General features: G+C 45.9%; 1 protein-coding gene across 1 annotated transcript in view; it reads right to left on the reverse strand.

The window, feature by feature from the left end:
* SDC1 (syndecan 1) overlaps nucleotides 1–1952 on the reverse strand; it is a 32714-nt gene extending 30762 nt beyond the window's left edge. The window contains exon 1 of the mRNA XM_035110015.2: nucleotides 1724–1952. Within this exon, the coding sequence (XP_034965906.2) occupies nucleotides 1724–1792 (69 nt within the window). The 5' untranslated portion in view covers nucleotides 1793–1952. The remainder of the gene's footprint in view (nucleotides 1–1723) is intronic.
* Between the last annotated feature and the right edge of the window lie 12946 nt (nucleotides 1953–14898).

Below are 14898 nucleotides of genomic sequence, written 5' to 3' on the forward strand. Positions count from 1 at the left end.
TGAAGACCTATTAGTGTTCTGCCTTCAAGCTTGGGTGTTGAGCAGTTCCGCTGTTTCAGGCATTTTGAAAACCAGAGCCCTGCCCCTTGTTATTTGGACCCTTGAAACAAAATTCAAGCTCCATCTTAAGGATCCAGGCATCTCAATAAGGATGTGAGAAGCTCTTCTTTTACCCCACCATCAGTCATGAGGACAAGCATAAAATTGTACAGTTGGAAGGGACCCCTGAGGATCCTCTAGTCCAACTCCCTGCAATTCAGGAATATGCAGTCGTCCCACACAGGGATCGAACCTGCAACCTTGGCATCTACTTTGCTTGGGAATATTATAATTTCAGAAGTGTAAGATTCTACACCGCTTGGGAACAAAGCCAATGGTAGCTCAGGTCAAATGGCTAGGGAAATGCAAGAAAGTTGTGTGGATGACTTTGGTCACAAAACATCTCCCAAGATCTACTTGGCAAGACTAAGTAATTGTGGTGGCTCTGTCAGCGCTCTTTCCCCCAGGCCATATAGGAAGAAGTCTGCCTACTCCAAAAGCAACCTCATCATTTCAGTTCTCACAAGGGCATGAATTAGCAAAAGTGCATTTGCACCCATCTGCCTCAGTTCCAGAAACCCTTGCTCCCCTCCATGTGAAAAAAATTCAAGTCCTTCACACATCATCTGTAGGATTACCATGTGTCTCAACTTCCCCACCCATGATGGCACATCAGCGCCTCCAGAGTCGCCTCCCACAGAGAAGCTTTGTAACGTGTGAACTGGCACAGCCCGCCGTGCCTGCTTGCTACTTCTCCAGCTAGCAGCCTATTCCAAGGAAGCCCCTGTAAGAGAACCGGGGACTTCTGCACACCAAAAAGAAAAAAAGTATGATTGAACAACTATTTGGGGGAGGGGAGAGAGGGAGAGCCGCCGTTAAGGGGGACAAGGCGTGCCAACTCCTGGCTTAGGTAGCCGAGTTGCAACCTGCCCTTCGGAGTTAAAAAAAACAGCAACACACACACACAAAAAAAAAAACAGGGAGCAAAGCGGGCAGGCCGCTTCCCAGAGCAAGGCAAATATCCGGCTAAGAACAGGGAGGTGGAGAGGGACGAGGAGGAGGGGGAAAGAAGGAGCAGGGCGGCAAAGAGAGAGAGAGAGAGAGAGAGAGAGAGAGAGGCGCTTTGAGGTGGAGGGGAGAAAAATTCCAATCAGGTTATGAGCCTCCATGGTCTGGTTTGAATTAAAGCCTTAAGGGGCAGCCGCGGCTCTGGAATCCCCCCGCCGACACAATAGGCTATTATTGAACCCCGCTAAGCTGGGCTTTTCGAGAGGGCTCTGCGCCCCAGAACCTGTTGAAAGGAGAGGGCGCACCGGGAGGCGGACGGCGCGGGGAGGGGGATGTGTAAGGAAGGAGGCAAAAGGCGCTTCGGTGTTTCCACCATTCCCAATACACCAGCTGGAACCGCTTTCCAGGCGCGGGAGCGCAGGGCAGAGGAAGGAAAAGGCGCGCGGGGAGGGGGAGGTCCCGCGTTTCCCTCTAGTTCAGGCCAAGAGAGGGGAACGAGGAGGACTGGGCAGCCGCGAAAAAGAAAGTGCTCCCGAGTCCACCGGAGCTCTGGGCTTTCTCTCCGCCGACCACGTGTAGCCAAGCCAAGCATCCCCGCCTGCCTCCCTCCCGCCCTGCCGGGGAGCCCAGGCGGCGCTCGGAAGCGCTCCGCTCGCCTCCCGCGCTGCCTACTCACCGCCGAGAGCGCCTGCGAGCAAAAGACCAAAGCGCACAGCAGCCGCGCCGCGCTGACCGCCTTTGCCATCGCGAAGGTAGGTAGGTAGGTAGGTCGGTAGGTAGGTAAGGCAGGTAAACCCTCGGCTGCTGCTGCTTCTTCCTCGCTGCCTTCTCGCCACCGGCGGCTGCGGAACCAAAACGCACCGAGACGGAGCAGGACGAGCTTCTTCTGCCTTCTGATATAAATCTAACCTTCACCTAGAGCCCAGGCCCCGCCCCCGGGCCGGCTGAGGCGCCGCCCCTCGGCCCGCCCGCCACGCCCCCTCCTGTCTGCTTCTCGGACCATAAGGAGAGCTTCCTTCGCCCCGCCGAGGTCCCCTCCCGCCTCGCTTTCGCCTCCAGCCGGGTCACGTGGGCCGCCGAACCCTGGCTTCGAACCCCGACGGCTCCGTGCATTTTGGGGAGAATAGCTTGGGACGAGCATGTGTGCAACGTCCCCTCCGCCCCCTCCCGCCCCGGCTACGCGGTCCCTAGGTCCCTGTGTGCGTTCAATTAATTGCAAAAATCCCAAAAAACGCTAAAGGTAAAAGAGCGGGTCTCCAGCACCTGGGAACAATAAGGCGAAGCGAACAAAAGAGCAGGGAGCTACTGAGGGCGGGAGGAAAAGCGAGGGAGCCTCGACGCCTCGGAGGCTGCAGGCGCCTCAGGTTTGTGGCGCGCGACTCGGGGTGCCCCTCGTTTGTTTCCTGCGCTTAGGAGGACTTTGAAGTGAGACCAAGCTCGGAGGCTTGTTGCCATGCGCGACTGGAGAGTTCGGTTTCCTTAATGGCCCCACAAGACGGGCCGGTTTCTGAGGGCTTTGAAAGCTGGCGAAGGCACGTCTAGCAAAAGAGGCGGCTCCTTCCTCCCCTCCAGCTCCTGCTCCTGCGTCCTTTGCTTGTGGATTTTGCAAACATTCCCCTTTGTTTGGGTCTTGGGTGACTTGCAGAGTGAATTTTCTAAAAAAAAATTTAAAAAATAAATTTTCCATTTTAACAATCCAATAAAAACCACATTAAAATATTCCAAATTATGATGCAATCAAAAAAAGCCAAATATTCAGTGCCAAATTATATATCTTTGGGTGCCTTCCCATGCTCTGCAGAGTGGATTTTCTAGAGGTGCAGAAGCTCCAGACCTGGCTGGAGGAGAAGAAATCTCATGGTAACACAATCTCTCTTGCTAGGTTGCCATGTTGTGGTGGTGTTTGCCTGCCAAGTGTGTTGTGCTTGGGAAAAGCTGCCTCTTTGGATAGGAGGTTAAATTGTGAGGAAAGCTGTGCCAGCTCAGCTGTCAGGTAGCTGTAAATGCGCAACAGATAAATAAGTCTGGAGCTAAGAGATGGATGTTATTGGCAGCAACAGCGCATATTCAGTGCTCCTAAATAAAGCATATGGTCTCCTCCAGCACCATAATTCAAAAGCATCAATTCTTCGGCGATCACCATAAAGAAGGCTGATCGCCGAAGAATTGATGCTTTTGAATTATGGTGCTGGAGGAGACTCTTGAGAGTCCCATGGACTGCAAGAAGATCAAACCTATCCATTCTTCAGGAAATCAGCCCTGAGTGCTCCCTGGAAGGACAGATCATGAAGCTGAGGCTCCAATACTTTGGCCACCTCATGAGAAGAGAAGAATCCTTGGAAAAGACCCTGATGTTGGGAAAGATTGAGGGCACTAGGAGAAGGGGACGACAGAGGACGAGATGGTTGGACAGTGTTCTCGAAGCTATGAACATGAGTTTGACCAAACTGCGGGAGGCAGTGCAAGACAGGAGTGCCTGGCGTGCTATGGTCCATGGGGTCACGAAGAGTCGGACACGACTAAACGACTAAACAACAACAAAATAAAGCATGGCAGTTGTTGTGTCTCACGTGAGCTGCTTATTTACGAAAGTCGGGAATCCTGATGCTGTACGATTGTATGATTCTTCAATAGTGTTTGAAATTGGCACATTTTGCACCTGGGTTTCGACCACTTGTGCCCAAGTGAAGGTGCCTGGGTGCCAGGATCTGGGCTGTTTTCACACACTAATGCCCCACCCTGTAGAATTCTATCAGTTATATTTTATTAGCAGAGTCAGTATGAATTTCTGGAACTGAAATGCTTCTTCTGTGCAGTCTGAGTAGGAGTAGTCATCGGTTAAGAGGTCGAAATCGGCCAATATATATGTGGACTGTGACTTTTCTTAATTAAATTCGCAAAGCTCTGAGAGCCAGTGTGGTGTAGTGGTTAAGAGCGGTAGACTCATAATCTGGGGAACTGGGTTCGCGTCTCCGCTCCTCCACATGCAGCTGCTGGGTGACCTTGGGCTAGTCACACTTCTCTGACTCTGAAGTCTCTCAGCCTCACTCACCTCACAGAGTGTTTGTTGTGGGGGAGGAAGGGAAAGGAGAATGTTAGCCGCTTTGAGACTCCTTCGGGTAGTGATAAAGCGGGATATCAAATCCAAACTACTCTTCTTCTTCTTCTTCTTCTTCTTCTTCTTCTTCTTCTTCTTCTTCTTCTTCTTCTTCTTCTTCTTCTTCTTCTTCTTCACCTAGCTCAACATTGTCATCTGAACTAGCCAGTTGTTTAAGTGAGAATCAATCGTAGGTGGACCATCGTTTGGAAAATAAGGCTAGAGACGTCTTGCCCCAAAATAGCAATTATCGTAGTCATTCCGTTTTGGTGACTGCCACCTTGGTTTAAGGAGCCATTCGGCACCTTACTTATATATGTTTCTAACACTCTTTCAAGGAGCACTGCACCTTCTTAAGGGGAAAAACAAGGAATGTTGATATTATCGGTGCTATGTATTGGCATGTTTTGTGATTAAACTTCTGGTATGCAAATAAACTTTTTAGTATGGTTGAATTTGTTAGTTGCCTTTTTTATACAAAACTAAATAAAAACACAGTTAAACGAAAAGGCAGGACTACAAGTAATTACTGGGATGGGGGATCCTGTGGCCCTCCAGATGTTGCCGGACTACAACTCCCATCATTCCTTGCCATTTGGCCATGCTGGGTGTGGGCCGGTGAGAGTTGCAAATCAACAATACCTGCTCACTTTAATGCCTTGTTGAATTCCCAGTATTTATATTGAAATTCTTTATAGCTTTCAATGTGTATTTATGGTAATTGCGCTGTCAAAAGCATTTAAATTGCTGCCTCTTTTCCGTGAAGGCTTTGAGCGCAGTATATTTGTGTAAAAGGTAGCATAAAAATAAACTGACAATGGCAAAGTGGGGGGGGGAGATATTTGCTCAGAAGCTGAGCTGAAAACCTATGGCAGTTTCACTTACACCAAATTTATTAGGCAGGAATTCCAGGTGCAGTTTTATTGCTTTCAGATAAGAACATAAGACATGGGCCATCTAGTCCAGCATTCTGTTCTCACAGGGGCTGACCAGATGCCTGTGGGAAAACAGTAAGCAGAACATAAGCACAAATGCACTCTTTCCCCTCCTGTGGAATCCAGCAACTGGTATTCAGAGGCATTACTGCCCACAAGCCCTCTGCTCCATTAATTTGTCTAATGATCCTTTTTTTAAAAAGCTATCACTGCCTCCTGGTGGATCAGTTTCCATAGTTTGGTGATGCTCTGCACGAAGATGGGGGTGGGTGGGTGAGACATCCTGCATAGGCTTATAGAATCTGTTGCTTTCTTTCCAAGTTGACTACAGTCATACCTCGGGTTGCGAACGTGATCCGTGCAGGAGGCACGTTCGCAACCTGCAGCGTTCGCAACCCGCAGCGCTGCGTCTGTGCACATGCGTGACATGAGTCGGCACTTCTGTGCATGCATGTGATGTCATTTTGTGCTTCTGCGTGAGCGCAAAAAACCTGGAAATAACCCGTTCTGGTACTACCGGGTTCGGCGCAGTCGGCAACCCAAAAATGTGTAACCTGCACCATTCGCAACCCGAGGTATGACTGTGTGGATAGCTACCCCCTTTTACTATGTTAGAGAATAAGAGAGATGGGGAATGTTGTACAGCTATGCGTCATGCATGTATTGGTTGGGAACCTGTGGACTTCCAGATGTTACGGGGCTCCAACTCCCATCAGCCCCAACCTGTATGGCCAGTAGTTGAGGATGATTTGAGTTGTAGTCCAGCAACATCTGAAGGGCCACAGGCTCCCCATCCCAAAGAAGCCTGGTTTCAGTAGAACCTGCTCCCTAATATGTGTAAGATAGGTTTACAACATTAGGTTCACACATTTGAAGCTTGCAATCTGTATTGAAATAGTTCAGTATTAACAAGTGTAGCAAACAAGCCACAAGACCCAAGGCGTGGGCATGCCTAGGGAGATTAAAAAATAAATAAATTATTACTGTACTTTGAACAACAGATTTTAATCCAAACTGTCCCCCAGTTGTTTATTGACCAGGCATGTTGCATGGCTATCTGCTTCTTTAGCTCTGGTTCCTGTATTGCAAGGAGGTGGACTAGAGAATCCCTTGGGATCCCTTTCAACTCTACAGTTCTATGATTTATGATTACAGTGGAACCTCGGTTTACGAACACGTCGGTTTACGAATTTTTGGTTTACGAACGCCGTGGACCCATCTGGAATGGATTAATTCACTTTCCATTACTTTCAATGGGAAAGTTTGCTTCAGTTTATGAACGCTTCAGTTCATGAACAGACTTCCGGAACCAATTACACCCATGCTTCGGGTTAAGTACACTTCTGGTTGAGTACTCTGCGGACCCGTCTGGAACAGATTAATCCACTTTCCATTACTTTCAATGGGAAAGTTCACTTCAGTTTATGAACGCTTCAGTTTATGAACAGACTTCCGGAACCAATTGTGTTCATAAACCGAGGTACCACTGTACTCATAAGGCTGCAAATCTGAGGTTTCGTATTTTTGTCCAGCATACCTTTACTCAGCCCCATTGATCCCAGTGTAAATTACTTCAAAGAGATATGCTTAGGGAGGGCTATCAGTTGCTCCAGTCCTTTACCTGGAGCAATTAGTATGCAGATACAAGGCCAGGCATCCCCAAACTTTGGCCCTCCAGATGTTTTGGACTACAGTTCCCATCTTCCCTGACCACTGGTCCTGTTAGCTAGGGATCATGGGAGTTGTAGGCCAAAACATCTGGAGGGCCGCAGTTTGGGGATACCTGTACAAGGCCCTTTCAGGAGATAATCACCCTTGTGGTTCAGGCTGCAGACGCCTAGTGGGGGTGGCAGGGAGGAAACCCAACAAATTGACAGATTGGGGGAGATGGGAAAGTCACTGGAGATGCCCTCCAACAAGTGATCAATCAGTCACAGTGCAGCATGCTCTTGTCTCTGAGGAAGGCTCTCTGGCTAAGTAATGCCTTTGGTTTCTGCAAGACACTTGTGCTAGTAGACATTTTAGGAATATGCCTAAATACAATCCAGTTAGCTCCAGATATGAAGATGTGAAAAAAAGAAAAGAAAGATAGGCAGCGGACTTTGACATTTTGAATGAAAAGTTTTGCATTTGAAATCAAAATCCCAAATAAGACATTCCTGTGCGTACTGTTGGCATCCCATGAATACTTTAATTAGGACAGTGCGTATATGAAGCCCTGTAAGTTGTCAAACTGAGTAAATGAATACTGATGCTGCCATCAAAAATTGTTCATTCACAGCATAAGAAGTCTGTTGGACTGAACCAAGGGCGGGCATCTGGTCCTGTAGCAGCTGGCAAAATGCATCTTGGCAGCTGATAAGCTGGGCATAAAAAGGAACAGCATTCCTCCACTATTTGTCACAGATAACATGATAGTTAGTATTTTGACAATATTTTGAGTGCTAACATTCCACATTCCTTTCGTGTTGACGCTCATGATGACTTAGCAAATCTAACTAAAATATAAGGGATGGCCCAAGCCATGTACGTAAGTGTATGGCCAACATGTTTTCCGCAGTGCATTAAAAAAAAGTGTCATTATCATTATGTTTTAAGGCCTGCTTCTTAATTATAGCTACCCTTTTCCTTCCTTCAAATTCTTCTTTCCAGACTTTAACACCAGTGGAGGTTTTGCTTCTTTGCAATTGAAAAGCAGCAGGAGTAACCTTCCTTTCTGAGTGGGTTGAGCTAGTTGACCTACCGTACCTTTCTGCAATATTGAGCTAGTGGGTTCTGTTTCTCGGCCAAACTAATAGGAGGTGTGATGGTCGTGTCCCCCCCCCAAGGAACCCTGGCATGAGAATCCTACAAAAGATAAGCATGGTTTTGCATCTTAATAGTCAATTTTATGAGATGATCAAATTTACCTAGAAATACCTCTGCATCATGCAAACTGGGACAACAAACGGTATTTGTTTTGATTTATACAGCTCACTCTGTTTCCAGGGCACGTTAATGTGAAACAGTGATTCTACATAAATAAATATGAGCCTCTCAGTTACTCGTTTTGCATTAAAAAAAGTAAGCCCTAGACTCTTGATTCTGAATTACTAACAAACCTAAAAACTGCTTTTTACAGTTTGTACTTACAGTATCAACAACCAGCTACACAAGGCGGAGGCTTGCCACTTTCCATTTAAAATACATGCAAATTTCTGACTCATTATTCATACATATTTGAAAGATCCACCTGTGCGCTCTTCAGAAATGAGATACTGTACACCTTTCGTACTTGTGATATCGGAACCAGAGTACAAAATTATAAGCCGCAAGCAAGTCGTAAATTAATCTGGGTCCAGCATGAAAGGGGAACTAGGTTCATTAGGTAGAAGAAGAAGAAGAAGAAGAAGAGTTTGGATTTGATATCCCGCTTTATCACTACCCGAAGGAGTCTCAAAGCGGCTAACAATCTCCTTTCCCCTCCTCCCCCACAACAAACACCCTGTGAGGTAGGTGGGGCTGAGAGACTTCAGAGAAGTGTGACTAGCCCAAGGTCACCCAGCAGCTGCATGTGGAGGAGTGGAGACACGAACCCGGTTCCCCAGATTACGAGTCCACCGCTCTTAACCACTACACCACACTGGCTAAGGTAAGCACTCCTTGACTCAAGAGCCATTCTGGTGGCAGAAGGAGAAGAGGAGAGTTTTGCATATCCCCCCCCCTATCCCAAACTATTCCCCAAAAGTTTAGGGAATGTTCTGGAACAGCATGGGAGGTGTCGCTGGAGGCTGCAGTGAGAAGGGCAAATTGGCAAACATCATGTTATCTCCCGCTGTCAAATCCACTAGATAGAAAGCACCTTTCCCTCCATGGAAGGCAAAGTCTGGATCCAACTCGGAAAGAAAGACAAGTTTCAGACTACTACTCCATTCTCCCTTTTGCCCGTGTCTAATAGACACAAAAAGGGTCTTGCAGGACCAGAACAACAGACCACCTATCTCAGCATCAGGCTTTCAAGAGAAGTCAACCAGATTATTCCCAGAAAATTTACAAGTAGGGGAGGAAGGCAATGGCCCTTTCACATTGCAGGCACCCCCGCAACTGGTACCGGTATATTTAAACATGGTGACAGATGGGTGTGTGGCTGACTGCATTTGCAGGAGAAGGTACTAGCGCAGTCCATTGCAAAACTGTATTTTTCCATCTTTCTTTGGCTTATCAAATTATGCAACCTGTTAGGATTTCTCACCTTCAGTCTGCCTAGCAGCAGTCTCCCATCTGGTAGGCGAACGTGCATTTCGCGTTTCCTGTTGAAACAATGCAGCTTAATCACCATGCAGGCAGTCTGCCTACTGTCCTGTCGCTAATGAGTCATCTGTCTAATGCCCTTTCTGTAAGGCTGAGTGGAGTGGGTTGAAAAGGATGAGGAAGGCCAAGACTCCTGTGCATCTCTCAATAGAACCACCTTGGCATTGGCTCAAGTTGAGTTAGGTAAGGCAGGAGGTGGAGACAATGGAAAGTGTGTGGGCAGGACTATGGTCATGTAAGAGGCCAGGTGGAGGTGGCAGAAGGCTAAAGAATAGGGAGGCAGAGAATGAAGAGGAGAGAGGGCAAATGATGGTGTTGATGGACTAGGAAGAAGGAGGTGTAAACCAGAGTCTGACATGGGAGTAAATCTACTTTGGGGGTTTATAATAATTTTGAGTCTTCAGAGCACTGGGTGACCTTGGGCTAGTCACACTTCTCTCTGAAGTCTCTCAGCCTCACTCACCTCACAGAGTGTTTGTTGTGGGGGAGGAAGGGAAAAGGAGATTGTTTTTTTTCATATATATTTTTATTAATTGTTTTATAAAACACAAATTTTCAAAAACATAAAAATACAAAAACATAGAAATACAAAAATACAAAAATACAAAAATACATCAACATCAAACAGAACAAAACAAAAACATATCCTCTTCAATCCATTTTTATATTCATTGTCTTTTGGCTTCCCCAATTCCCCACTATCTGATTTTCCTTTTTTATATACATCTGTAGCAGTTTCTATTTCATCTTTCTTACCCATCGCATAATCCCTTTAACTCTTCTTATTTTCTTCTTTCTACCATCCACCAAAATTTACTACTTTTAACCTCATATTTTCTCCCTATTGCCTTAACTTCTTTATTTCCCTGGATATTCAGAGTCCTAATTATCAAATACTTTCCCTATATATATTTTAAACCTCCTCCATTCTTTTTCAACTTTGTCACTTGTTTGGTCCCGGAGTCTTCCTGTCAATTCTGCCAGCTCCATATAGTCCAGCATTTTCATTTGCCATTCCTGTAACGAGGGCAATTCCTCTTTTTTCCAATATTTTGCTATTAAAATCCTAGCAGCTGTGGTGGCGTACATGAACAAAGTAACATCGTCTTTGGGAATTTCTTCCCCTACTATTCCAAGTAGAAAGGCTTCCGGTTTCTTCAGAAATGTATTTTTATAAATCTTTTTCATTTCATTATAAATCATTTCCCAGAATCCTTTTATCTTAGGGCATGTCCACCACATATGGTAGAATGAGCCAACATCCTCTTTACATTTCCAACATTTGTTGTCACTTTTGTGGTACATTTTCGCTAACTTAACCGGCGTCAAATACCATCTGTACATCATTTTCATCAGATTCTCCTTCAACACAGTACAAGGAAAGGAGATTGTTAGCCGCTTTGAGACTCCTTAGGGTAGTGATAAAGCGGGATATCAAATCTAAACTATTTTCTTTTCTTTTTTCTACAAGGCATCTGTTTTTGAAAATTGAAGTTAGCATTTATTTTTGGAGGAGAGGGTTCTCAAGCCTTGCCTAGGGCACAAAATAGACTGGCACGGAGTATGAGTTTCTGCTTTCCCCTCCGATGATGGCTCTTTGGACGGGTTCCTTGGCTCTGGTGTCCATTGAGGCAGCTGCAGAATTGAAGTTCTTGTTCATGTATCCATGTGGTGAGATCCATATAGGAAACCTGGGATCAGAGATGTCAATCGTGCTGTGCTTTTTTGTGTTTGTGTGTGTTCGTTCTGAGCTTGAGCTCGTAGCATGTGTGCAAGTGCTATCCTTGATATCTCTTTCAACAATCTCATCTGTCACCATTCATTTACCCAACCTGTCGCTCCTATATAGACTCGTCTTGTGCCACCCAGTGGCAGCACTCTTGCATGACATTTTTCGTTTGGCAGTGGATTGGTACGTTCTCTGCCAGCAAGTCCTGCCAAATGCCCCATGTTCAATTCCCAGCAACTTCCTAAAACGAAAAGCAAAAAAACCCCACCCAATTTATCAGCTTCCCCTGCCCTATCAGCTGTGCACGTGCAAATATTGATTGACAGGATTATGGCCAAAAACATAAATAGAACAACACAAATAATCCTTCTGGTCTGCTACTCTTTGTTAAGACTTCTCGTGAGATCTTGGAGAACCGCTGCTGCCAGGCAGAGCCTTGATAGACTAAGGCAGCTTCCTATTTACGGTAGATTCTAATGTCACCCCTTATTTTATTACAGCTTTCCCCAGCCTGGTGCCCTCCAGTGGTTTTGCATTGCTGCTCCCGTCAGTGCTGGCTGGCTGTTGTAATCCAAAACTGATGGAAGGCACCCAGTTGACGAAGCCTGTTTCCTTAAGACAATCCTCCCAACGGGGCATCTGCATCAAACAGGGTTTCGCTCTTGTTTCTTCCCTGTTGCTTAGTGCTTTGCCTCTTGCCACGGGTCGGGGCATGTATGTGTCTGCTTCCATGCCCGAATCTTCTCTGCGCTGGGAAACTGAACACGTAGGTGGAGACTTGTAGGGCTGCCTGTGGAAATGATCCATACGCCATGAGGCTTGTAGTCTTGTGTTCTCTCTGTGTGTGGGTTTACTTTGGATGCTGTTTGCCAAACTTGCTTATGTTGACATCTACCCTGCATAAAGTCTACGTGGGGCAGGGGGAAGTAGGAAGGTTTTTCTTCTTTGAGGAAAATATTTTGCTTTCTCTGTATATTGCACCACCTGTTATAGACTTAAACTCTTACTGTCATTTGGAGGAAAGCGGGGGGGGGGGACGGTTATTCAGAAACTGCTCTGAGAAAGATACAGCTACAGTTCCTTTCTTTCCTTGGGGGAGCCTGATGGAGATGAAAAAGTCGATGCAGCTTGATTCTCCCGAAGAGGATCTGAAACCTAATGATTCTTTGACTGTGCAAGACTTCTTCTTTCACTTTCTATTTCTGGGGTTTTCCTGCCTCAACTGCAAGCCACTTTCAGGGGCCACAAGTGATGTGGGGGGGGGAGAACCCCATTGCACAAGTGGAAGTCCATGGGCAGGGCTTCTGCTGAGAGGGGTGGTTTGGTGAATCCCATATATTTTGTGTGTGTATTTGTGCACACACGCACGTGCACGCACACACACGCGCACACACACACACACAAATACATGAATGAGCGAGACTGATAGAATGAAAATCAGTAGTAGTTGTTAGTGGTAATAACAGTAGTGTTTTGATTGCTTATCTGCCAGGGTGGGTTATAGCAATTTAAATGTACAATATCAAAAAGAGTTTAATACAAATAAGAGGAAGAGGGGGAGATGCTGCTGCTGCTGTGTTACACAATCCACAAGCTCAGTGGTCAAGGTGCGGGAGTTTCTGTTCCACCAGGGACAGCCGTCTCACGCAGAAAAAAGACCTGCCACAAATAGTCATGCTCCGAGCGCAGTAATATTGGAAGGGAAATACCAGCAACCCCACAACTGCAGGTCTTCTGCTGCTGCAGCACATTTTAAAATAGTGTTTGCTCTTTAACCTTCCATGACAATGTTGCCTGCTTTTTTCCCCTTTTTCTTTTTTACAACTCTATCAGGTTTCCTGACGAAAAGGTCTATCTTCTTGCAATTTTAGGTAGTTTTAATTGTAGCAGGGGTGGGGGCTTGCGGGGCTCAAGCATGTACAGCTGGATATCCCTGGGCGCGTGGTTTTATTATGCACATTTTAAGAGATGTGCATACTTTGCTACTATTATTTTGTAACCGTTATTTCGCTTGTGGTGATTTTCTGAACCACAAAGGAGCAGTCAGCATTTACACTCCACACGATTTACACTCCACACCCCTCCCCACTTCCCAACACAAATCAAAGCCACATTGTTAAGTGAACTTAACTTTTTAAAAAAGAAAAAAGACTACCCCTTAATGGCAGGAATGGGGGGGGGGGAGATTCAGCCAGAGACAAAGCTGTGGATTCCTGTGGAATTGAATATGGACCAGGAATACCCCCAAGATTAGATACCTGCCTGTCTCCCTCCCTGTCATCCTGGAGCCTCTGGTGGCAGGGGAGGCTCTGGGGGGGGGAAGGGTGGCGCAGGGGGAAACCCAACTACAAAATGGACCTCCTTCGGATGGTCGCCTCTCATAGGTTCTCCTAGTGGCAGGAGGGGGCCTTCCATGAAGAAGGTGGAAAAATAGTTTTACTTTTAAAGAACAAGAATTGAAGTTAAGAGTAAGAAACCCGCTATAATTATATTAGGAAATTACGAAAACCAGGAAGAAGGGATCTGAGGAAGTCACTAATACAATGTTTAACAAGATAAGGAATTGTGAATTATTGTTTGTTTGTTTTCTGTCTATTATGTTATGGGACCACATATAAATAGCTGGGGCGGGACACCAACCGGTTTCTCTCCTTTCATCCTAGGGACTCTTGGTGGCAGGGGGAGGCTCTGGGGGTGAGGACAAACCCAGCTATAAAATGGACTACCTTTGACTCTCAATGCCCGCAGGATTCTGTTGTGGCAGAAGGGGACTTGTGGGGGGAGGGAGAGAAGGTGGATGGATATGTTTTGTATGTTCTTGGTTTTTTGTGTTATTTTATAAAACAAATAAAAATTATTATTATTTTTTTTTAAAAAGGAATACCCCCAAGTTTATTCTCACCTAGGCCACATGCTAACCTTGTAGTCTTTATCAAGCCACCCCCCCCCGACTCAGCAAGCCCTGTCCTATCTGCAATATCATTACCAACCTACTTTAAAGTGTCATCATAAGATTGCTGAGAATACAGCACAGATGTATACAGATGGTGCTGGATACATAAATAAGTACGTGGAACACTTTGTCATTCATTATTGTGTTGTAATAGCTGGTTATGTCAATGAGACAAAATGCTGACCACATGTGGGGTTTCATAACACATTTATGAGGGGCCCACTTAAGCAAAGGGAGAGGGCATGGCAAGTACCACCATTGCTGGACCCCTGTGGAAATTATAACTGGATCATAAATTTGAAATTAAAACAATGATGCAACCCTAAGCATACTTCCTTAAAAGTTAAAACCACTTTTAAAAAAACACACCCACCAATAGGCACTGCTTCTGAGTAATTATGCCTAGAAGAATATTATTATTCTGAAATAAGTAGTTCCTTTTTCAAAAATTCAGCGGGTAGGACAAAAACTCCTATACATCCATTGCACTTTGGTCTTTCTGTCCCAGCCCCTCCTCTCCCCCCTCCCCCACATTATTTTTGCTTTTGTTCCTGCCACTCTCAAAGTGCTCCACGGATATTATTCAAGCTATTCTGTCTTTTGGGCAGGGATGGGGGCAATGGGTGAGGGCAAGAGCGATAACCCAACTGAGAAGTCTTCATATGTACTGATTTAATTCGTGCATGAATTATGGTGAAGATGACACCAAGTAATGATTTGCATGTAGGAAATGCTCGCCCGAGACAGAACTTCCCTGTCACCTGATACATCAAACGCAGTATGTTGCAAGAGAGGCTGTGCGTGTATCCGGCTGTGAGTCATACTGATTGATGAATCAGCACAACTT

This window comes from Zootoca vivipara, chromosome 3, assembly GCF_963506605.1.
Source record: "Zootoca vivipara chromosome 3, rZooViv1.1, whole genome shotgun sequence".
Classification (NCBI taxonomy): Eukaryota; Metazoa; Chordata; class Lepidosauria; order Squamata; family Lacertidae; genus Zootoca; species Zootoca vivipara.